This window comes from Cheilinus undulatus, linkage group 3 (genome assembly GCF_018320785.1).
Source record: "Cheilinus undulatus linkage group 3, ASM1832078v1, whole genome shotgun sequence".
Classification (NCBI taxonomy): Eukaryota; Metazoa; Chordata; class Actinopteri; order Labriformes; family Labridae; genus Cheilinus; species Cheilinus undulatus.
In genome coordinates this window covers 9,006,752-9,032,121 of record NC_054867.1, presented here as the reverse complement: position 1 = coordinate 9,032,121, position 25,370 = coordinate 9,006,752, and the positions used below count along the sequence as shown (strand labels likewise).

Genomic DNA, 25,370 nt, shown 5'->3' with positions numbered 1-25,370 from the left:
TTCACCCTGTAAGACAGATTTAAATCAATTTACAAGCCTTCAAATGAAAATAAGATTTCTGTGTTTTATAAAAGCATGTTATGTGAATTCTCTGTGTTATGTAAGAAGATTAAAGAATCTGTGCCGGAGCTGCAGTAACTCTGGTCCATCATGAGTGCTGATGCAACGCTCACAGCTGAGATGAAATGATAGGGAGCAGAAGCAAGTCTCGTCATTTTACAGATGATGTAGAAAAATATGTTTCTGCCATTTAACATGATTATATTTTGAACAGACTTTTTCAGGTGTAGCCAGATTCACTTAACCAGTCTGAAAGAAAAAAAGACATCTGTAAAATCAGCATACCTTTTTCAGGCAAGTCAACATATCACATAAAGCATACCGCAATGTTATGTTACAAAGGCGCTACCAGACAACAGAATTTATTTTTTTTAATCTGAAAACATTTACTTTCTCTCCTATGTCATGGCCGGGCAATGCCAGGACCAAAATTTTTGCAGGACTAATTTTGAAAAGTACCTTATTTTTCATTCCATTGTTGAAAATGGTTTACAAGTTGAAAAACAAAAAACAAGTTCAATCCCATAACTGTGGGGGTGGAGAGTTTGAAAGAACTCAACCTCATGGGCAAAGGTCTATACATCCATCTTCTATACCGCTTATCCTGTTCAGGGTTGCAGGGGTGCTGGAGCCTATCCCAGCTGTCATTGGGCGGGGTACGCTCTGGACTGGTCACCAGTCAATCACAGGGCTGACATATAGAAACAGACAACCAGGCAGGCTCACAGTCACACCTACGGCCAATTAAGAGTCACCAGTTAACCTAATGAGCATGTTACTGGTGGTGGGAGGAAACAGAGTACCTGGTAAGTATCAACGCAAACATGAGGAGAACATGCAAACTCTGCAGAGAAAGGCCCTGACCAGGAAGCAAACCAGGGACCTTCTTGCTGTCCTGCACTGCTGTGCTGCCTGTTGGGCAAAGGTCAAAAAGGTCAATTAAAGGATGTTTTTTAATCAATAAAGAAACCCCACTTTTGGATTATAATTGCCAATAATTCTTAATTTATTCAGTGAATAAGATATAAACATTACCGCCTGCTCCTGCAGCCTGTTTCCTCCACTACTGCAGTGATGTTTTAGACTGCCTGCTATGCACAGCTTTGAGAGAGATGACAGAATCAAAGGAATGCCATATAAGTTCATGTGATTTAACTTCTCTTTGCCTCTTTTGCTTCTTATTACCTCCATGACCCTCTGACTGGCTGATAATGACCTGTGGCTGTTGGCTCTGGTTGGGACTCAGGTGATGAGTGATGAGTTTCACAGGCGGGAGTCGTTAGATTGTTTTGTATTTAGACTGGATGCTTTGTGCATTCTTGATCCTGTTTGGGGTCGATCTTTTCAATGTGGATTAACACATGTTTGAAGCATCCTCTGATGAAAACTGACTCTTGAGCAGAGCAGAGAGGAGCGGCATTTCTAGCCCACACCAGGGACGGACCAGAGCACGTGCTGTGGAACTAAAAATACTGACTAAAGAGGGGTGATTCACTCCTGATGTGCTTTGTGTGGATTGTGCAGTATGAAGAAGAATATGTGGAATCTGAAGTTCAACATACATCTTTTTAAATATGAGGGGAGTAACTGTGTGAAGGTCCACTTTTTGGAAAGAAAAGTAGAAAACCCTATTCTGCTATTCCTGCTTCGAGCCTGTATAGTTGGATCATTTTAAAAGTGTTGTTTTAAAGGAAGGGTAAAAGTTTTGGAAGAGAGACATAATGTTTGCTGAGGTCATTCTCTGACCCCTTGTGGCCAAAATGAGTATTACAATAAGAAACGACAAAACCAGCTTGAAAAATAAACTAGAATTGAAAATGAGCAAGTCATTTTAAGGAAAACTATCTTTGCATTCATTGCAATTTCAACCTCTTGTCCTTGTGAAAAACTGTAAATTTCATACTGCCCAGAGTATTATTTAACCTGCTCTAAAAATCATTATGCAGAACAAAATTTTGAGCGTTAGAAATGAAATTTAGATATTGAATAACCAGATTTATTTGCCCTGTACCGACTCATTAAGAGAATAAAAATTGTGTCCAGAACTTGGCTTAAATATATAAACCAATGATAGCTGATGGGATGCAACTGAAGCAGACATAGACAGATTTTAGGACGTTTTCAATTGTTGCTTCCTGTGCTCTTCCTCACTCATTTTACTTGCAGAAAGTATCAATCAATTAAAAGCTGTGTAATCTTTTATAGTTCTTGTAGATATTGAAACCATTTTGGCCTTGGTTTATTATTTCTAAAAGATAAATTAGGGGGTGATTTGAATATCTAAACAGCTTCTTAAAGGTGCTTACTATTATCTTGAAAATGTGTTTTCTCCTCATAATAAGCCACCCTGGAGTGTTCAGGTAATCCTCTTTGTCTTTATTATCTTTTCATTCCACTTTAATTAACACAATAAAAGATTCAGAGTCCCTAGAAAGGATCCCTCTGAGGAAGAACTCACACCAAGTGACTTTCAGCGTCCCTCAGCATGAATGTGTTTATGCAGAGAAGGAAGAAAAGAATATATAAGCATTTTTACAGAGATCTGTTCCTACTGTATTTAAAGTTCAGTGAAGATTGGACACACTGTTCATTTCCAGTGGTGCTGCCCCGTTTCTGACCCGGAATAAGATGACCCAGATGATGCAAAGTCCTCTAATGGAAACTGAAATGGTTTTAAAATTCACTGTGCTCGGCTCACTAAAAAGTTTCTTTAGTTAGAGTTATAAAATAGCATGGTTCATGGTTCTCTTAACTTTTTAACCTCTTATCTCTCTATATTTTAGCTCATTTTCTCACTTTATTTCATTTTCATTATCACTAGTTCAGCGAATATGGGTAGCATTATATTCTGCTTGCAGATTGTGCATCTCTGTATATGGGGATGATTGTTGTTGGCATAGACAGTAGGGTGGCTTGTGTTGCATGGCATCATATCGTATCATATTGCATTGTGTTTTGTTGTTCATATCATGTTGTATCATGTTTTGTATTATGACCCCCTTGGGGGTCTTGAGACTCTGAGAGGGGGTTTCCAGATGCCCTGAAAAACTAAGAATATTTTTAAAATATTTCCACTTTAGACCAATATTGTCAAAATTTTTACCCCTTTTCATCTTTTTTTCCCACCATTTTTAAAACATTTTTACTATTTAACATATTTTTTGTCAGTTTAAAACTCTTTCCACCACTTTTCTCTGCCTGCTTTTGCCACTTCTAAACCATTTTTTACCACTTAAGCTTAATGTTGCCTCTGCTGACCTATTATTGCTAATATTACCCATTTAACCACTTTTTATGCCCATTTTTTTCCCATTTCAGCCCAATTTCACCATTTAATATGCCCAATTTTGCTATTTTAGCCAATGTCTGCTAACTTCTGCCTATTTTTTCTTTCCCAGTTAACCATTTTGTCAGTTTATAGCAATTTTTAATCCCATTTCACTAAGTTTCCACACACTTCAGCCAATTCAAAACCATTTCAGCCACATTTTAACCACCATTTTTGCCACTTAAACCCATTTTTGCCTTTTTTGCCATTTTTATCTAATTTGTGCTACTTTTAACCCATTTCTGCTACTTTTAAAATCCAACTTCACCACCTCAAGCTCTGTCAGCTTGCAAAGGGATCTGGCATGGATAGCCCTTTTCAAGTCTGGCCACAAATTCTCTATTGGATTGAGGACTTGGTTTTGACTCGGCCCCTCCAGGACATTCACCCTGTTGTCTCAAAAGGACAGCATTCCTTTTACGCTCCACCTTTACAAGCCTTCTAGGGCTGAATGCCGAGAACATTCCCACAGCATGATGCTGCCACCGCTGTTCTTCACAGGGTTGGTGATGTGCAGGGTTTGCCAGCCTTAGCGTCTTGTTTGATGGCCATAAAGCACCATTTTGGCCTCATCAGACCAAATAACTTTCCTCCAGTTGACCATGGATTCTCCCACATGCCTTTCGGTGAACTCAAGTCCAGATTTTATCTGAGTTTTGGGGTTTACTCCAGAGTCTCTCCCATCAGCTGCAGAAGCTTGTAACTCCCTCAGAGTAGTCATAGGTGTCTTGGTGGCCTCTCTCACTGGTCTCTTGCACAGTCACTCAGTTTATGAGGACGGCCTGATCCAGGCAGATTTACACATGTGCCATATTCCATCCATTTCTTGATGATGGGTTTATCTGAACTCAGGGGGGATGTTCAGTGTCTTGGAAATGTCTTTATATACATCTGATAACTTATACTTTTTAATAACTTTTTCTTTGAGTTGCTTGGAGTGTTCTTTTGTCTTCATGGTATAATGGTAGCCAAGAATACTGATTAACAAGTGGCTGTATCTTCTAGACAGAAGTGTCTTTATTGAATCACTTCAGACACATTCACTGCTCTGTTCTTGAAATGTTCTGCATACTTTAAACCTTCATAATTACATGCTTAAAGGGAATATTTAGTCAGAGGTGTTGCAGTCTTGAAGCTTTTTCAATAAGCTTAATTAACGAGTCTTTGCACTTCACCCACTTCTTGTATTTAATCGTAAAAATAAAACCTAAAACATTGTCCTTTCACATAGATTTTTGAAGCTGCTGCAAAAATAAGGTCTTTACGCTGCAACAATAAAAAGCCAGAAAAATCCTGCAGGATCTAAAGAATGCTTTCTGACCATGAATGAACCATTTGCTTTCTCTGAAGCATCCTCTGTTATTGTCATTGTGGATGTCCTCACTACACAGCTGCTGTCGTTAACCCATTTTTATGTTTACTGCATCCATAAATGTTCGGATCATAAAAAAATACTGATTCCATAATCGTATCATCAGCTTGCTAAGTCAGAGTGGTGGTCAGTGTTTATGTGAGGTGCTCAGATTGTTGTTTTGTCTTGTCTGACATGTGAAATTATGTAAGTGATAGTGTTTTTGCACTAACCTCCAGTAAACAAGCACAACCAGCAGCAGGACGAGGCAGAGGAAAGTCAAAGCTGAGACCACCCCCAAAGGAACCAGCCACTCCACACGTCCCAGCCCGGCTCCAGACCCCGTCCTCACCCCGTGGGTCAGGTTGGTCACGGCACTGGGGCGATCTGGGAGAGGAAAGGGAACAAATTAGTGAGGTGGAGATACACTATCCCCAGGTGGATGCTGAGAGGAAAAAGGGGAAAAAGTTGGAAGGCATTTAAAGTAAGTTAGGGAGTAGTGAAATTTAGGACTGTCTATTTTAGCCCTGTGGAAATCAGGACTGAGATCAGAGAAAAGTCACACAGAAATAGCAAGAGCAAAAAGGGATCAAACAAAGTCTGGTTTTAGGGGTTTATATTTTGGCCCTCCTTTTATGTAATATAGTCATAAAAGCCTCAAAAACTTGTCTCTTGTTGCAGAACCAATTAAACTGAAGATCAAAGTTAATAAAGCCGACACGATTCTCTCTTCTTGTAACTGTTTGATCAAATGTTAGAAGGAAGTGGAACAAACAGAAGCTGACTTCTTGCTGCACTTGTAGCATCTGCAAAAATAATAGTTAAAATATATAAACTGCAGCCCCTCGAATTCCCGATTTAGATGTCCATTCCTGTTTGAAAGAGCTGACATTTACTGACATAAGTGTGAGATCAGCCATGTTTGATTGCATGTCAACTAGTGAGTCAGGATTTCTTTAAAACATAAAAAAGTAAAGTGCAGCTTTGCACGCTACCTCATACTTGCATGCTATCCTTAAATGTCATAGCTAATAACATTGCCAAAATCATGTCCCATCCTCTTAATAAACAGGATGGCTTTGCACAAAATCTCTTCTGACAGTGTTAGAGCTCAAGACAGGCTTGTAGGTCCAACTCTGAAGTCTTAAGCTGGACTCAACTGCATGATAGATGTAAAATAGCAAGACTGTCTCTCATTTTGGTCCAATTTCTAACAATTTCTTTTATGGCATCAGAAAACGTGGGTCATTTGCCCCCAAAAATGTCTCTCAGAAATATAATTTTGGGGATTTTTTGGACTGTATCTGGAGAGACCAGTACAGAAGATAAGGCAGGAAATCAGAAAGAGATAGTGGGGAGTGATATACCAGGAAGGAGCCAAAGGTCAGATTTGACCCGGGCTAGGAAGACAAGGTTTCATATCTGGGGTAAAACCTAACAGTCAGGCCATCAGAATAATGCTGTCTCACTACCCATACTGAGGCCAGCTAATGTTTACTCTACAGCTAGCTATACAGGCACAGAAGACCATGGTGTGCCACTTTAACTGGTGTTGATTTAACTGGTGATAGTCCAGGCAGATGTTTTAGAGCCATAGCTTTGGGGACTCTTGACTGCTGGAAAATGGTGGATTGCTTCCTCCAGATGGGGAGTGAGTCTCTGCCTCAGGTGAAGGAGTTCAAGTATCTAGGGGTCTTGTTCACGTGTGAGGGTAAAAGGGAGCTTGAGACTGATAGACTGATTGGTGCATTGTCAGCAGTTTTTGCGGGCGTTGTGCCAGACCACTGTGGAAAAAGAGAGCTGAGCCAGTCAATCTTCCTCCCAACTCTCACCTATGGTCATGAACAAGAATGAGATTGCAGATACAAGCAGCTGAAATGAGTTTCCTCCAGAGGGTGGCTGGACTCATCCTTGGAGACAGGGTAAGGAGTTCAGAAATCCGGAGGAGGACAGGAGGACAGCTGCTGCTCCTTCGCATTGATGGTTCAGGCATCTGATCAGGATGCCTATCTTTGGAGGTTCTCTGGGCACACCAGACTGGGATGAGACCACAGGGGGAAGACCCAGAATGCACTGGAGGGATTATATATCCTGTCTGGTCTGGGAACACCTCGGGATCCCCCAGCAGAAGTTTGAAAGTGTCGCTGGGGAGGGGGATGTCTGGGTTGACTTGCTCAACCTGGATAGAAGATGGATATATGGATGCAGACATGTGGGCCTTTTTGGGCCTTCACTGATGGAGAGGACAGTGGATAGAATTAGAAACAGGGATAAGAGAGTGGGGGAAAGTGCAGACACCTGTTCAGCTGATGAAAAAGCTGTTTTGAAGTTGAATATTTTTGAAATATCATCGACATTATGAATCTGTTTTATTTGTGGGTGTCTGTTTACTTACAAGCAGACCTAAATAGATATACTGTATACATTCTAAAATATCTTCTTGTATACCCCTCTTTGCTTTTTTTCTGCCTACCCACCCCTACCCCTGCACCTTTGCATCTTCCTTTTTCTTTCCACATTCCCCTCTTCTCTCTTTCTACATCCCCCTCTTTGTTTCTGCATCTCCTTTTTCCCTTTTTCAGTCTGTATCTCCTTCTTATGCCTTCCTGGATCTCCTCTGTCCCCATACATTACCCAACACATCTTCTGCAGATGTTCAACACAAGGTGAACAGCCATCTTTTTTTTTTTTTTGACAGTCTCTTCTATCCAATTTTATCAACAGGAAAAAAGAAAATATATGAAGAAAAACTGTGATTCTAGATTCACTTCTTTGCAGTTTCTTTCTCCTTTGATAGTCCTGATGAGCTCATCTGATGCTCCTCCCTGTGTTTGCGGACCTCTGTCTTTGAGCGGTCTGCCTCAGCCTGGTCAGCGAGAAGCTTCTTGCAAGCCTTGTCTGCCTTCAGTTTATGGATGAGCTCCATCAGGATACAGTTTATTTGTTTTTGAAGACATTACCCTTCACCCTGCGGTAGAGACGTGTGCCTGTTGAATGTTTTTGGAGTCCCTGTAGCGTCTTAGAAGACGACGCAGGATTCTCATGCGACACATTCATGACAACCTCTCTGGCATATGAGCTCTGGTGGTATCCTTTCTCTTACCATAGCCCATGTGACTCCCCTTGCAACACACCAAAGTGTGCTTGCAACAAAGAACACAGGAATTAATCCATCCTTCACCAGTTTTAAGATCTGCTGATGAGAGTTGGCGTTGCCAGTCTCATTGGTTCCATTTGGATCCAACCACACCTTCTTGCCACGGTGCAAGATGCTGGACGCCAAGCGCTTCTGGAGCCTGAGCACGCTCATGGCTGCTGCTAACTTGATAGATGCCTGTAACTTAAACAAATGTTGCTTGGAGCAGAGTTCATGGTGATTTATGCTGGGTCTTTATAAACAGCCTAATAGGCAGATAGTACAGTCTAGCTCTGCCTCTTTGATTGATCAGTTCAACAAAGACAGGAAGTAGAGTGGAGGGACATGCTTTCTCTGCTAACCCCTGATACAATCTGTGCTTGAACATGTTTGATTAAAGGAAACACTTTAGACATGTTTGATTCACATGCCACTGCTTCGTGGGGTTTTAATGTCGAGGTTTGACAGTATTAGAATGGCATTAGTGCCCAACATGCCCATCATGACAAGCCGAGTCCTGTCACAACCATGAAAATTAAGGATTTCTCCTTCATAGACTTTATGAACCGTGCAGTGTCCAGACACAGCTCCTCTGCTAAGCTAGGCTGAAGAACTACTGTATAACTTTACAGGGCAGAGATTGAAAATCAATATCTGAAAGTGATGCTTAGTAAGACAGCAAGCAAGCATATTTCCAAGCATGAGCTCGTAACTTTGATTCTGCAGACTTTAAAACTGCAGCAAATACCCAACATAAATCAGGATGAATATGAATCAGCACAGACTGTCCGGTTAGCTGTCAGCTGATGCTGCTCTTGCCCTGAGCCCTGCACTCTCTGCACACTCTTTGAGAAAGTGCAGCCACATGTCTGCATCCAAACAAAGCCTAGCTCTGGATATTTTAAGTCATCTGCTAAATCTAATTTACTTTAACATCCCTTAATCACCACCAACAGCATCAGCACCACCTACCCATTTCAGCTGCTGCAGCCGTGACGTTGCCGGAGCTGACGCCGGCCCCCATGGCCTTCAATCTGCAGCTTTGCCTGGAGCCGGATGCTTCATCAGGCCGGGCCCCTGCACTGCAGCACAGCTGGTTTGCATCGCCACAGTCGCTGCATCCTTTTTCCTCACATCCACACTCACACAGACAGACATGCAAAGAGCAAACAGGAGGAGACCCAGAGACTCTCCCTCTGCCTCTGTTCCCGTCTCCTTCTGCTTCTGCTTTGCTTTTACGATTACAGCCGCTCTGCCAAAAATAAATAAATAAATAAATAAACCCTGGCTGGCAGCACGCGAGCACAAAACACACACACGCACAGAAAGTCACCAATGTGCAGTGAGATGCATACTGTACAGACACACTCACATGTAACTATAAATGGAGCAGAGGCTTTTTTTTTCTTCCCCTGCAGCTGAGTTTAGCCTGCAAGCCTCATCTCCTCTCGCCTTGTCTGAAAGTAGGCCAGCTCTTAGATCAGAGCAAGAAGAGAGGGAGGCAGAGAGGATGAGGGGGCACTGGAGGAGGGAGGGCGGCCAGTCTGACAGTCGAGTCCCCACGATGTGACCCGAGTAAATCTCCGTGTCTATCATATCCACTTCTGCCGTGTTAAGGTGGACTGAAGGTTACCAACAAGCTCCAGCAATGGAGGAAGGCATGCAAATCTAAAGTAGGAACTATGCAAAATGAAAACAAGCAATCCTTTTATACTGTTAAGAACAACATACAACTTTACTACAGATGCATTCATGTAGTCAGCACTCTGGTGTCTTCTCAGCTCAAAGTAGATTTAATTTTTCATTACTCTGGAGCTGGTTTCATCTTTAATCTGATTATATTATTTAGTTTGTAAAATTATAATCTTTTAATCTGCAAATAAACTGCTTACTCCAGCTGCTGGATGAATGTAGTAGCATAAAACATTTAATCATTCTCACTAAGATGTAAGCTGGAAAACAGCACAGCAAAAACGAACACTAACCATCCCTTGTAAAGGTCGCCGCACAGTGAATCTTGCACCTTCATGAGCAATGCATTTTTCTTCCTGTGCAATGCAAAAAAATCAAGGCAAAGAAGGGTCATCAAGTAGAGAAGAGGAATTTTTGTTGATCTTTAACTCCTCGAAAAAACAAAAAGAAAACAATGGGGCTACCATCTACTGAGAGAGCCCTTCATATTTTGGGTTAATTTTAACAAGCTTGTATGTCACGGTGCTGCACCGAGTGCTAAAAAAAATCTACTGCAGAGATATCAATCATCTTTTCAGCTCTATTTTTATGGCTATATGTGGTGGAAAGTACAAACTTTGGCCTTATCTATGTTGTTCCATGGTTGAAAAACAGTGAAAAACAACACAGTGTTTAAAATTTTGTTTTGATGTGTGAGAGAAGCGAGAGACAGGGAACTGCAGCCACTGGTCTGGTCTTACTTTACATAAAAATGCAAAGACTTTACATATTCAACCATCTACAGCCCATTACATTCTCAAATAATCTGGAGAAATCTCTGCGCAAGAGTGACAAGGCCAAATGCCAATTCTGGATGCTCATGAGCTTCACACCCTCAGGTTCTACCGCAGTAAAAACAGGCATGATTCTGTACTGGAAATCACTGCATGGACTCAGAACACTTCCAGAAATCCTTGACTGTCAACACAGTTCAAAATGCCACCCACAAATGCAAATTAAAGCTGTATCATGCAAAGAAGGAGCCATCTGTAGACACGATCCAGAAATGCTGCTGTCCTCTCTGGGCCAGAGCACATTTTAGATGGACTGAGGCAAAATGGAGAACTGTTCTGTGGTCAGACAGTTCAAAACTTGAAATCATTATTGGAAACCACAGATGCTATTTCCTGTGGACTAAAGAGCTGAGAGACCATCCAGACTGTTATCAGCGCACAGTTCAAAAGCCTGCATCTCTTAGCATTAGGTGCATTAGTGCCTATAGGCCTGCTTACACATCTGGAGAGGCACTATCAATGCTGAAAAGGAGATAGAGGTTTTAGAGCATTGTCTCTCTCGGGGAAGGCTCTGACCATTTAATGCTTAACCTCATACCGCATCCATCACAACAACATGGCTTCACAATAGAAGAGTCTGGGTGCTGAGCTGGTCTACCTGCTGTCCAGAGCTTTAACTAACTGAAAATATATGGAGCATCATAAAATGAAAAAAACCATCAAACAAGACCAAGGACTGTTGAGCAGCTAGAATCCTACATCAGACAAGAATGGGACAACATTCCTCTCCAAAAACTCCAGCAGCAGATGTTTAGAGACTGCTGTTAAGAGGGGATGCTACACAATAGCAAACATAGCCCTGTCCCTACTTTTTTGAGATGTGTTACTGCCATAAAATGAAAAATGAGCATTTTTCATGAAATAGTAAAAAGTATCATGAATAAAATATAGGTTTGTGAGATTTTGTAATCATTGCATTCGTTGTGGATCACAATTTACACAGTGCCCCAACTTTTTTGGAACATCTGTTGATTTTTTAGATATGCCAAAAAGTTGTGTAAAAGATGACAATTTAAATTCCTGTGTTTTAACCAATTGGACCACAGTTAGTTGAGTTTTTCTTGAGCTCAGACTGACCAGATGTCTGTTGGTGTTGTCAGTCCTGTCTTGATTTCATTGTTTTATCTTGATGAAATCACAATTTACACATTCTTCACAAATTTCATTAAAAACTACTGTATTTATTTTTTACAGGAAAATGGGTGTATGGGCCAAGTCCGCTGTAAAATATAACTCTTTGGTACACAGTGCTGACAGGTGTATTTGTCTTGAGTTTAAGTTGTGAGTTTATCAAAATAAAATCTTGTTTTAATCAAAAAATGGGTCTTTAATTTGGCTTAGGCTTCAAAGTCTGAAACTGACCCTACTGTCAGACCCTTACAGAAAAGACAGGAAAAATCAGACTGGTTTTGACTGGCTAACTTGAAGTCTCCATGAATGGTATGGGCTGAAGCTTTCGCTTTCAAAGAACTAGAAGAATGCTCTCAGTATAAAGAAACACTTTCCACAACAGACGCTTGGGGCAGAATGTATACAACACCAACTCTGCTCAACAACATTAAAGCATTTGCCCTCGAGTGCCTCCAGCTCCAACAGAACAAAATTTCCCAAATATTCTTTTACAAAGAGATTAAGAAAGCCATTTCTGGGAATATGAGACGATTGCTCCCATTTATAATAACGTCTGGTCTTGTGCTCAGACTGTTTCAAAGCACTTGGAATTGAATTGATGTCCCACGGTGCTGGCTCGGCTAATGCAGTGCCCTGCTGAAAGTCTTGAAGTCTTGTCTGGGGGGAGGAGAGAGGCATTTAGATCTGCTTTCAGCTCCTGGAGGAACTCTGTTAACACTTTACTCCTCATCGCTGCCTCTCTAGATCAATGCTATTCATCACCACTTACCACATGAAGCCCATTAGACGTACAGAAAGGGCTGTTATGCAAGAGCACTGTTCCACTTCTTACCTTGCATAAAAAGCTCTCGTTGGTAAATCTCCTCTTTGTTCATGCTTCAAAGCTCTTATCTAAACAACTATCAAAAGCATCTCAAGCCAATAGCATACATTTTTCTGATAAATGCTCCAAACCAATCAAAGTAGAAAGACAATAATATAACAAACTCCCCACTTCGGTCCTTTGACTTGGACGCTGCTTAAAAAAATATGTTTACTTGACCTTTACTCCCACTTCTAATGAAATTAAGTTGATTTGGACTCACCGGAGCTATCAGCTGCCATCACACTGTTATATACGTTGCCAGAACCATCTGATGCCTCCACATTTTTCTTTATCTAAACATGAAACGAGCTCCACTGATCTCAACGCCCAAGGGAAAATGAGAGTGAAATTGTGATCAAAGCAGCCATTCATTCACACCTTCCTGTTTCTGTCTGATCAAATGTGATTATGGTAACAGAACTGAATACTACCGCACTGATGGGGAAGTTTAGAAAAAAAGTACTGAGATTAAAACTTTATACTCTGGCAAAAGTGGTATTTTCAAATTGTTGGGGGATTAGAGAGATGTATTATGGTTCATCCATCCATCCATCCATCCATCCATCCATCCATCCATCCATCCATCCAACCATCCATCTTCTTCCGTTTTTCCAAGGCTGGGTGGCAGCGGGCTAAGCAAGTCAGCCCAGACATCCCTCCCCCCATCAACATTTTCAAACTACTTCTGGGGATCCTGATGCGTTCCTAGTTCATACAGGTAATATCCTCCTGAGACCTGAGCTTTTATTTGCATTTTAGTTTCACCCATTTCTGATTTATCAGTCGGATGATCTGACTAGTATTAAGTCTTGTCTTTAAACAGGAAGGTTTTTACCAAAAAATTATGTCTGCAAATCAGGGCAACAGACTAACCTTACAGTGTAACACTCAAAGAATATAGATTTTTAAAATTGTGTGTACATTTTGAGTGTGTTTTGGCCAGTTGATAGGAGATTGTTCAGTCAGTAAGAAATGGTATCAGTCATTCAGAGACATACAGTAAAGTCCTTTTCCTGATAATGGACCTGATACTTGGCTATAACTAAATTTTGACTAAAAGCTCTGGAGATCCCAGAAAATGTTCCCTTTAAAATAATGAGAGATTCCCAAAACATAAAAAATATCCCCTAAATTAACAAAAATTTTTGTAAAATTTACATGTCTTTCCAAATTCACCCAAATCTCCTCAAATATTCCCCAAATGTTTCAGTTAACATTTCTGAAAAGGCCTAAAGATTTACATAAAGTTACATAAAGAAAATTCCTGAAAAAATCTAGAAAATTGCACAAAAGTTTCTAATCAAATTTACAGAAATTAACAAATAAATTCCACCCACATTTCCAGTGAAAAATTCCAAACATGTTGCCTCCATTATCCAAGCAAATTCCCTAAAAGTTCCATAAAAATTCAGGAAAATTTCAAAGAATATCCCCTCCACACTTTTCCAATCAAATCCCCCAAAATTTGCAAATAAATTCCTTAAATTTCCATTAAAGTACCCAAAATTAACTCTCCATATATTCAAAGCAAATAACTTTAAACTTTAATGAAAATTCTGGACAAATACTTCTAAAGTTGGAATAGCAGAAGTTGTTACCATGTTGTAGGAAAGTCAAAATGCATTGATTTCTTCTATTGTGCATGCAGGGTCTCAGGAGGATATGATTGTATTGGCAGTCTTATTCTTTTGGTCATTACCCAGAGTTCATGATCATAGGTGATAGATGGGAGGTAGATCGACCAGACATGTTTCATTGAAGGATCTCTCACTGGAGTTGCCAAGCATTTCAATAGGAAGTATGTGCAACTCTCAGACCACACATATGATTGCCCTCAAATTTTACATGAAGGATCAAGGCCTGCCCCTCTACACATCTAAAGGTAAATTTTTACTTTTTGATGCAGCACCCTGACTGGCAACAGGAAGAGAATTAATTGGGCCGTTTCTTTATTGGCGAGCAATTCATCGTCTTGCTGTTTCACAGGAAGTCAGTCTGATACATGTATGATTTGTGTCTGTTCTCATCTGCAGCACACAGCCTGGGTCTCACACACCCAACTATTCCTACACTCCTGCAGCTGCAAAACACCCTGGCATGCATCAGGGTGAGAGGGCCCTTCAGCTCCCAGTTATTATTGATGATTTATCAAAGATAAATAAATTCTGACAAAACTGCCACTATGGCTACACCCAGGCTAATCTCTTTACCGGCCACCATTGTTGACAGGTTTGCAGTTCTTTGACGAAACCACGCCTGTATCTTCTGTCCTCTACTCCTCAAATTCTCACTGATTGGTTCGGTTATTCTCTGGCCAGATTTTGAAGGTTGAACAACTCATAAGGCTGCAGCCAGTGTCACCAAACTCTTTCATCATATCTACAAACAAGTTTTCAATTTTTAAGAGGGAAAATAAAGAAATCGTCACATTTTAACGACTTTTTAATGTTCCTCTGTAGAGTATCAAAGCTGATGGAGGCTGACTCACCAGTATGGATGGAGAAAGGCCACTGCTTCTTGCTCCCCGTGCTCGGTCTGAGTGTCGCTGCTGGAGCCTGAATTGCCGGGAAAGCTGCCATTTCATTGTCCTCCTCTGTGATGTTGGTGGAGTTGGAGCCCAGAGGATTATGGGTATACACCTCCAGTTTGTCATCTACAACAGGCAGCATGTTCGTTGGATCTGGATCAGTTTGTTCTTTCTCCTTAGCTGTGGCGTCCGGGGTCTGGCTGGTCGGTGCATTCCTCTCTGCGATGTTGTTCTTCCTCCCTTCCTTGCCATCACCTCTAGATCTCTTCTTCCCTTTCTTCTCATCTTTTTCTTCTTCCTCCTCTTCCTCTTTGTCCTCCTCTTCCCTCTCTCCATCCTTCCCCTGACCCTTGGTATTCTCTCTCTCCTCACCTGCAGCGTCGCTGTTATCATTGGCTGAGGTCGTAGTGACGGCAGAGGCAGAGGTGGTGGCATCTCGGGTGGGCTCTGTGGGCTCGCCGGTCTGCCGGGTGGAGGTGGGGTTATGGGTCGGAGCCCTGCTGGGCCAAACAGAGCTGGGGAAGGAAGAGATGACTCCGCCGCTGAAGCCCAGACCGGCTAGTAAAGTACTCGTCACCACGGACGCCACTGTTGCCTGGCTGCCACTGGAGGACGGGCCAATGCCTGTCGCCATGGAGACGAAGGAGAAGGGGATGCCAGAAGAGGTCCAAGTAGAAGATCCAGAGGAGATGGGAGCCATGTCAGCAGAGGAGGCTGGAGATACGGTCGGCTATGGAAGAAAACAATTCAGCAATTAGACATTAGTGAATGATACCATACTTAAAGGTGAAGTATTAATGAAGCAGTTTAATCTCTCTGTTTTATTAGAGGAATCAGAATCAAACAAAGTCCTGGGCACTGAGGCCTTAAGGCGTCACAACTCAAAAAGGTAGAGAGATATAAAACTAGGGAATATAGTCACATCAATTCAAACATTTAAAGCCCAAACTTCAGCATGAGAAGTAATAGAGAAAACAGTTATATATCTTTAGTAATCGAAACGGTTGTCAAGCTTCACTATTGGTTGTTTGAAATCACATGATCAGATGACACGGGGATGCCTGATGGGGGGCAGGAAGTTTGGGAAAGCCATTAGAAATGAACGGGAAGGAAAGTTAGTTCCTGTTTGCAGCAATTATCAGAAAAGTTCGATTACACCGAGTATGAGCCCTGCACTTTTCAAAACAGTGGTTTTTACCATGGAAAAAGAACCATCTAATGCAGGGCTGTCAAACTCAAGGCCTGGGGGCAAAATCCGGCCCATGGTACAGTCAAACCCAGCCTGCAAGATCGTTATCATTACTGGCCCACCAGTATGAGGTCTGCAGATTTCCTCCAGAACAAAAATGTTAACCTAAATTTGATGATTTAAAACATCCTTGCTTGATAAGTCATAAAAATTTAAAACAGTAAGAAGTTAAAATAATTAGATAAAAGTCAAGAATGTGGGAAACAAAATGTGTGCTTTCATTTCATATTTTCAGTTATGCAGCTCAAAATTATGACTCAAACTTATGATTTTGACTTTTATTTCATGGTTTTGCTCTTTTCAAAACATATTTTGACTTTTAATCCCATATTTGGCATTTTAGAGTCACAATTTAAAATTTTAAGTCGTATTTTGACCTTTAAAACTTGTGATTTAGAATTTTACCTCAAGTTTTGACCTTTTCAACTCCTAACTTTGACTTTTAATCCCATACTTTGACCCTGTACAATCATAATTTAAAATCTAAAATCATTATTTGACATTTTTAACCAATTATTATTATTTTTTTTTCATATTTTGACCTTTAAAACTTATGATTTTGACTTTCTATCTCATATTTTCACATTTTAAAAACATTGTTTTGACTTTTAATTACAAGTTTTGACCTTTTTAACCAATTAGATTGACTTCTTATCTTAGATTTTGAGCCTTTAAACTTCGTTTTGACTGTTTTTTAAAACCTCAAAATAATTTACCATCAGTGCCAAGTTTTTTCTTCCATAATTCATCACTGGTGAAAACGAGGTAGACAGTTTATGGCTAAATGTTGACCCTGTTAGGCTCTCGGGTTACACCTAAACAGAATCTGGCCCTGCTGTGGACTGGACTGCAAAGTTGTCTGTGGGTTTTTTAAAAAGTGAAATGAGACATTAAGGAGCAGTTGCGGACTTTGTTTACATCACTGTGGCTGCACAGAGCTGCTGTAGTGCCTTAACCAAAGTGCAATTAAAAAGCATGCAATTACATAAAAATCTGAATGCACTAATTATGGACTTTAATTAATCATGATTAATGCATTAATGCTGACCGCGCTATTCATCATACAATGCTCAGAAAAGTCAGCATTTATACAGTTACCCTGCTGGCTTCTGGATGTGGAATCAAACATCTGTTAAACAGAGCATTTTTATTATTTCAAGCTTTTAAATGTCTAAAACCCTGTTATTCCCCTTTACTGCCATTCATTTTCAATGGAATGTTTTCAGAGGCAAAGCCAGCTCCATTTGGGCCAGGATTGGCTGCTCTTATTAGACTATCTGATGTTTGACCCACTGTTCCCAGAGACTGGGTGTGTATTTTGGTGTTTTCTTTATGCGAAATGACAAAATGACATTGCAATTCTTAGAGTCCTCCATTCAGCACCACTCTCATCCTGACATCTTCTCTGGAGTCTCTCCTGTCCACACAGGACAGCCCGATGCTCACACTGACACTGCTCTCTGCTGGATAAAAGCTGAAAAGACAGAAGCAGGACGAGTACTGAGCCTCTCTTACCATTCCAGTTTTCACAATCCTCGTCCCCTCGAAGACCCGGGTGGTGTTTGCTGATCACAGGAAGAGAAAAAAAGCAAGGGATTATCCAGAGTTAAACACAAGAGAGACAAGCAGGCAACACTCCACTTAAAGGGCTGTCTACAGGACATCCATGAGTGCATTGTTAGCGCATTAATCACAGCATGACAGAGCATAAATGCAAGGTGCTGAATACTTAATGGGGCAGCCAATAAACTAAATGAGGATGGGTGAAATGAATGCCTCTCGCTGCCTCTCCGCTGCTTTGATTTCTTTCTCCGTCTTTTGTTATTTTTCTTCTAGCCTGCAGCCGTCAATAAGAGCTCACAGAAATATCCTGGAAACCCCAATATGAGAGATTTGATGTTACGATCAGAGAATCCAGACTGTCAGATAAGATTGTTTGCACAAATGAAAGCCAAGCGAGGGCTGTGTGCATTACTGCTCATACTGAAATGTAGGATGACATTCAAGATCATGAGGCAGCTATCTAAGAGCGTGTAATCTATGAGTCTGTACCTCTGAAGAGCATGCTCTGGCTGAAGTCGCTGCGCATGTCGTTCATACAGGTGGCCTGGACTCGGAACAGGTAGAGCACATCAGGGGAGACTGGAGAGATGATGGCCTCCTGCACAAACACACACAAAAAAGAACATAACAATCAGTGACTTCTTAAAGGTGCAATCCAGAGAACAAATATCAAAATAATTACAAACTTAAAATCACAGATGTTCATCAAATTACACTCAAAGATGTATTATATGGAAGATAAACTTTGTTAACTGAAACCCTTGGCTTGTCTCCTGTTAGTATTTGCTTTTTGGAAATGTAGATCCTTTGCCCAAGATGCACAATGAAATAAGAGGTCTTTAAATCAAAAATCTGGACTCTAATACTTTCCAAGGCAAATAGAATGATTTACAGCGGCAGGCACGTATCCATAAACCAGAAAAAGGTGATTTGCTTTGCCAACTTCTGCTGTGCATGAGGCAAACTGGACAGATTTATAGTTGTTATAGACTACACACCAGAGTCGACTATTAAAGTGAGGATTTTCCTGCATTTGTTCTGATGATGCTGTACAGCTACAGTGTTTAATTTGCAAGATGTACATGCCAATGACAGCATAAGACTGTGTAAACTCTGAGACAAAGCACTTAGACTAGCACCCAAAACCAGGGGGATTTTTGACACTAAGGAAAAGGAATTTTGGTCACCATAAACACTAAAACAGCCTGTGCAGGAGCAGGTTTTAGGCACTGATAAGATAGCAAATAACAGGCAAGGCTGAAGGCGACATATGAAGATCTGCTGTTATGCAAGTCTGCATCAACTGCAAAGATGTAATATTTTAGTTCCTACTAAATCAAATAAAGTTTGAGAAATTGAGCTAAGTCTGACTATATAAACGCATAATTATGAGGAATAAAAATTGTAATTATTTTAGAAAGATCCTAACTATAAGAAAACAAGATACACATTATGATACAGAATGTCAAAATTCAAAAAAGAAAGCAAATTTATAAGAAAAAAAAATCAAAATTTTGATTTTAACAGGTCAAGTTAGTATGAAAAATTATCAAATTGATGGTAGCAATCAGAGGCCAAAAAAGGAAAATTATTTGAAAAAAAGACATGAATTAGGATGGGAATTTGAAATAATGAAATTCAAAAGGAAAAAAACAAAATAAAATACAAAATTTTGAAACAAACATAAATCATGAAATGAAACACTACAATTTATTCTATTTTAAAAATGTGGGGTTGAAAGTCAAAATTCCATAAAGATCAAAATTATATTAAAATGAGAAAAAAAATGCTAAGTTAGAGTTATTAAATGAAAATGCAAAATTATGAGTTAATTTTATAATACTGAAATAAGTTAAAATGAAGAAATTAAAAACACAAAATTATTGTTAAAATGTCAGAATCATAAAAAACTCAAGTAAATGTCAAGATCAGAAAGTTGTAAGATTAGAACTTGTGTACAAAATTATGTTCTCATGATTTTCACTTTCTTTTTAAAATTTTTATATTTGATCACACAATCATATTTACAACTTCATCATTTTTTTGTTTTTCAGTGTTTCTGTTTCTCCCTTAATTTTTTATTTATTTATTATATTCATAATGTATCAAAACTTCATCATTTGGAATTTTGACTAAATTTTGAATTTTTATTTTAGTGTTTGTCTTAGGAATAAGATACATTCTTTCTTTGTTTTTTTTAATTAATGCTTTGTTCTTTTTCCCCATATTTCCTGTGCTCTTCTGTTTCCATCTCTGCTTCATCTACATCATTCATATTGTAAAGTGCCTGATCTATGGCTTTATTTGAGAGTGCTGAAGTGCGTTCATTCAAAAAGGAAAGATATCCAATCATTTGGTGAACCTCCATGTTTTGACTCTACATTTTCCTGCTATCATACTCTCCAGACCCTGCAGCCTTTAATGTATTCGATCACTTTTCTTCATTCTTATAGCAGCTTTTCCAAAGCAGACACTGTACTGAAGTGCCTGGAGCTGTTTGATTCTTTATTTCCCAACGGAGGCTGCAGCATCATAATCATCCTGTCAAATACTGTGAGAGAATATTGGCTGAAAGCTTTAGTTTTCTAGCTTTCTAACTGTCTCTCTCAGCAAAATGACCATTCCCCAGTCAAAATGGAAATAAATGTTACATCAAAAGGTGACTGTTACTGACCCCTTTCCACTTTTGGGGCTTTACTCTGACTGTTACTATTTCTCTTACTATTTCCAAAAAAAAACGTTGACCTTAGAGCTACATCTGTCCTTTTCTTGCATGTTTCCTGAAGGTCACACAGATTTCCACGTTAAAAACATCCATTCTTCATGCTCATTATCACATCATCACCTAAAAACCACGCCTTCATCTGCATTTACAGCCTGAGAGTCCAGGCTTTTGTCTTATTTAATTAGGAGGGTAACAGTCTGTCCCTCTCCAGCCCATCAGCTCATCCTCATAAACTCACCATCCCTCAGTTAAATAGAAAATATCAGCGCCAGCGCTCAGGTATTTGCCAAATTATCGAGCCTCATAAAGTGTCCTCTCCTTGTGTGAAAGCACTCAGCCAAGCTTTACAAAGCAGAACTCTTTGGATCAGTGATTTAATAAAGATATCATGAACATTCAGCCATCTCTGCTATCTATCTCAATCACATAAGGAGCTAATCTAAGAGACTCATTTTTAAAGCAGTAAGAGATCCATTTAAGAAAAGAAGTGTTTTAATATGTTAGACTGTATTTCTCTAATGCTTTATTCTCTTTGAAGAATCTTATTACATCACTAAAGTCTCATTTTTTTAATCAAGTCTGAGAAATTTATCAGCCGGAGATTTCATAAGCAGTTTTATCACAGGAGATAATCACAATGCACTTAAGATAAAGTAGGGCAGGGGATTGCTCATACCGGCTCTGTTTTAAATCAATTTCAGAGGTAAAGTCAGTTCATGAGAAGACATGAAGCCTTCACTAGAGCCACCGACCCATGCAGTGTCACCTTTACACTGTAGCACCATTTACATAATAAATAAAAAACAATATATCTGCAGTATCATGTACCACCAGATCAGGTCCAGTGTCTTTAAAAGACCATTGTGCGATTTTATTATGTGCTCAAACTGTACATCTAAAAATCGTGATGGACTATGACAAATGTCAGTTGATTTTTCTTTGATAAGTCACAAACACAAGAGTTAAGGTCAGTTCTGCTGTCTTCAAATAGCTACAAACATTAACAGCATTAACAGCATTGCAAACAAAACTAGCAGCTAAACAATAAATATAAGCCATAGCTCTGCAGGTAGGCCTCTTACCTGCTTGTGCATTTCCTTTATTACTAATGATCCTTTGTTATAAAGAGGCATTCTCGGCCATTGCCGGCTGTCATGTCCCCCCACTGCGTAAAAGTTGAGCCACTGTGTCCTAACAGCACTGGCACATCAGACATCACCTTGCATTGCAAAGCATCACTTGCTCCCAGTCCAAACAGCATCCTTTGAAAAATAATTTTTAGTTAGGTTGTGCCACATTGCCATGGGTGGCAGTAATTGTGGCTCTTTCAGGGCATGCCATTCAACATTTTATCATTTCTGTTTCTGCCTTCATCCACTGTTCTATCTCCAAAATAAAGGCAAAAAAGCCCCAAATAACATCTTAGAAAATAATAATAATAATTTCCTGCTTTGTGAATTAAGGCTCCTCATGAAAAAAAAATGTGGGCGTTTTGTATTGACAAGCCTCAGACAGCTTTAGTTGAACTGTTTTAACACAGGAACATAACATTTTAAGCACTGATATGGACTCAACAAGCTCTGTTGAGAGAGAAAATTGAAAGTATTCCTGTCAATCAATCAATCAACCCACTCCACCTAACTCTCTAAACCCCACACCACGAAAATCATACACAATATTGGCAAAATACATCGTCAATAAAAGACGCTAAAAGAACAGGAACTTATGTACCGAGTTCGTACTCACATCTAGCGCTTTCTGTCTGACCCTCCTGATACCCTGTCATCTCTCTCTCTACTTGTTCCTTGTCCATCACAATGCAATAGGACCGGGGCGAGGGGGGAAAACTGCTTCGCTGTGTTGAGCCACATCTGCTGCACTGTGAGGCATCACCCACATGTTGTCAGTTTACTATAATAGGGATCAATATCATTTGGCTCATTTTATATTTGGAATTGTTGAAAAATTCAAGACTATATGCAAAAGGAAACTAGATTTGGTTGAAATGCTTTAAGATGTTTAACTTCTTAAGATCTAAAATGAAGAATGGAGTGACAACATAAGACTTAAAAGTCTGGTTCTGTGCTAAACCTACGCTATACTTTTGTGAGCTCTCCATATTTGTGTATTTGTCCGTCCATGTTGTTCTGCAGTGTGATTGCAATACCAGTTCTGTGACCCATTGCCACATTTCCTGTTTATTTGTGTAAAGGATAATTTAACAACTGAGAGCTGATATCCACTGAGGAGCAATCAATAATAATGCAGTCATTGCAAATAAGAAAAGAAAAGAGACATCAGAGGAGACTGGCCACTAAAGGAGACACGGACACGGACATGTATGACACATGTTTTCAGATGTTAATATTAGATTTGACTACTTGAATCTATAATCATTGGACACAGCTAGTTTGTCGATAGCCTTTGTTTAATTTAGTGTTATTTATTTATTTAGATTTATTTAACCAGGAAAGCCAGATTGAGATTAAGAATCTCATTTACAAGAGTGTCCTGGCCAAGACAGGCTTAAAAACAGCACAAAACACAGATCAACCAATCCAGAGTCACAGCTCAGACATCATTCAAAACATCTACAACCTGATGAGTATTCCTCTGATGCCTTCAATCTACTTTTGAAACAGTTTAAAGAGACCAGCTCCCCCAGACAAACATTTTCCTGCAGAAGACTCCAGGCTGCAGAAGCAGCATACCTGAAATGCTTTTTACCCTTTCAAGACGGACCTTGGGCACAGATAGCAAAAATACATTTTGTGACTCACAAAGCAAAGACTGTTGCTTCCAGAACTTTTAACATCTTTTTTTAATTTAAGAGATTGGGAGAATTGTGTTTGGGAATCCTAGAAGGATGTAGTAGTAGTAGTAGTTGTAGTAAGGATGTTGGGGGAATTTTTCATCATTTTTATAGAGCCTTGGGAAACATATTTAAACATTTTGGGGACTTTATTTTGGGATATGAGGGATTTTTTTAGGAAATGATATGGAATTTTGGGGGATTTTTTTTCAAAATTAAAATTAAGACATCATGATAAAGTTTTTTTGAAATATTTGAGGGACATTTTTCTTGAAAGATTTGTTTTGTGCCTTTTTAGATAGAGGAGGACAGTGGATAGACTCATAGACAGGGACAAGAGTGAAGGAGAGACATGCAGCAAAGGGCCTCAGCCTGGACTCGAACCTGGGCTGCCCGCGTACATGGTGCACACCTTAACCACTCGACTACTGGTGTGCTGCCTTCAGAACTTTTCACGTGAATAAAATCACACAAGTATGATGGAAGCAGATTAAGTAAAGCCTTATATGTAAATGAGGTTATGCCAATGATTTAGCCTTGAGTGGTAAAAGGAGGCCAGCCAGCTCGATCATACAGAATACAATGATGAGTTGTGGACTTAAGATTAGTTATAAACCTCAGTGCCCCATGGTACACAGTATCCAGAGATTCAAGGCAATGAGAAAATGAATGCATACAGAACATGTCTGTTTTTCAATAGGACGATGAAACTATGACAAGCTAAAAGTAGATATATGATAATAAACTGTGAAGAAAAGTTGGTTTGGGTGCACAGATGGCCTAGCGGTCTAAGGCACTACCCATGTACGCGGGCGGCCAGGGTTCCAATCTGGCCTGTCGTCTTTTGCCGCATGTCTCTCCTCACTCTCGTCCCATTTCTGACTCTATCCACTGTCCTCTTCTGTCAAATAAAGGCACTAAAAAGCCCCAAAAACACATCTTAAAAAAAGAAAGTTAGTGTGGTTTTCTTCCAGTAGACTGAACAAACTAAAATGTTAGTGCTGGATTGCTGGATATTAAAAAATGTGATATCTCTCCACAGAAAAGTCATCGTTTTTATGCTTTACTCAGTGGTGAATGCAGCTAGGCCCTGAGAAGCTCTAACCCTTTGGGTGGCCTTGCATACATGTTGACTTTCTGATTTGTTTACCGCAAATACTGAATAATTAAATCATCTCCAGTGCTGCACAGCCCCTTTAATTTCAGTGAATCCATATTTCATGATATTCTTGTATTAGCTCTGCATGAGTGTGTCATGTTAATAAAACGAAGTGAACAGGCAGTGAAGTTCTCATATTTCTAGTGTCAGTGCTTTTTTGTGTTTATTTACAGTGGCGTTGGTTTAACTTTAATACTGATGTGATAATTATTTGCAGATGTTTGAAACAGAGATGTAGCACCTTCAGTGAAAACAAGCACACATTCATATTTCAAAAGTTGAGCTGGGTTAATTATGACTTTTTCACATATCCTTGCTGTGATTTTCCACACATCTCCTTTTATCCCCACCACTTATTCAGAGGGAATCAGATACCATCAGCACAGACGCACCACACAACTGTGCAGGAAATCTGACATGCAGCAGATAGCTTTCATGAAGAGGCAGTACGCTGTCAGATGTGGGTGTTGCTGTTCACACTAATGCTGTGGAGAATTCACGCTTCCAGCTGACTCCTGCTCCCACGCAGATGGAGGCAAAGATTGAGTGAATCAAAAGGTTTCATGTAAACATCTCAGGGATGTAGTGTAGCATCAGCGGCAGCTGGTAAACAAACAGGAAGTCTGAGGAATCACATGAGCCTCTCCGTTCCACAGCTGATGTTCACCTATATTTTATTAGGCTGTCAGCGTTACAAGAATTCAACACTTCTTCAATGCCCTGTTTTTAAATGATTCAGTTTCTGGTATGTGATGATTAATAGTGACAAATACGTAGTGACAAAATATTTTAAAAGGTACATATGTATAACCAGAATGTTGCAAAAGAGAACACATACAGACTGTTTAAATTTACAAAAAAGGCAGCATTAAGGATAAATCTCATTCTGTTTAATACATGAGCAACAAAGTCATACTCGGTAAGGGGTCAGATTTGCTC

At 39.8% G+C, this 25,370-nt stretch overlaps 1 protein-coding gene across 1 annotated transcript in view; it reads right to left on the bottom strand.

Annotated features, from left to right (window-relative positions):
• The window catches only part of LOC121507021 (receptor-type tyrosine-protein phosphatase gamma-like), a 769,028-nt gene that overhangs the window by 52,613 nt on the left and 691,045 nt on the right, over positions 1-25,370 (bottom strand). Inside the window, exons 10-13 of the mRNA XM_041783136.1 lie at positions 18,225-18,333; positions 17,688-17,737; positions 14,885-15,653; positions 4,973-5,126 (exon numbers count right to left, since the gene is read on the bottom strand). Coding sequence (XP_041639070.1) covers positions 4,973-5,126; positions 14,885-15,653; positions 17,688-17,737; positions 18,225-18,333 — 1,082 coding nt within the window. The remainder of the gene's footprint in view (positions 1-4,972; positions 5,127-14,884; positions 15,654-17,687; positions 17,738-18,224; positions 18,334-25,370) is intronic.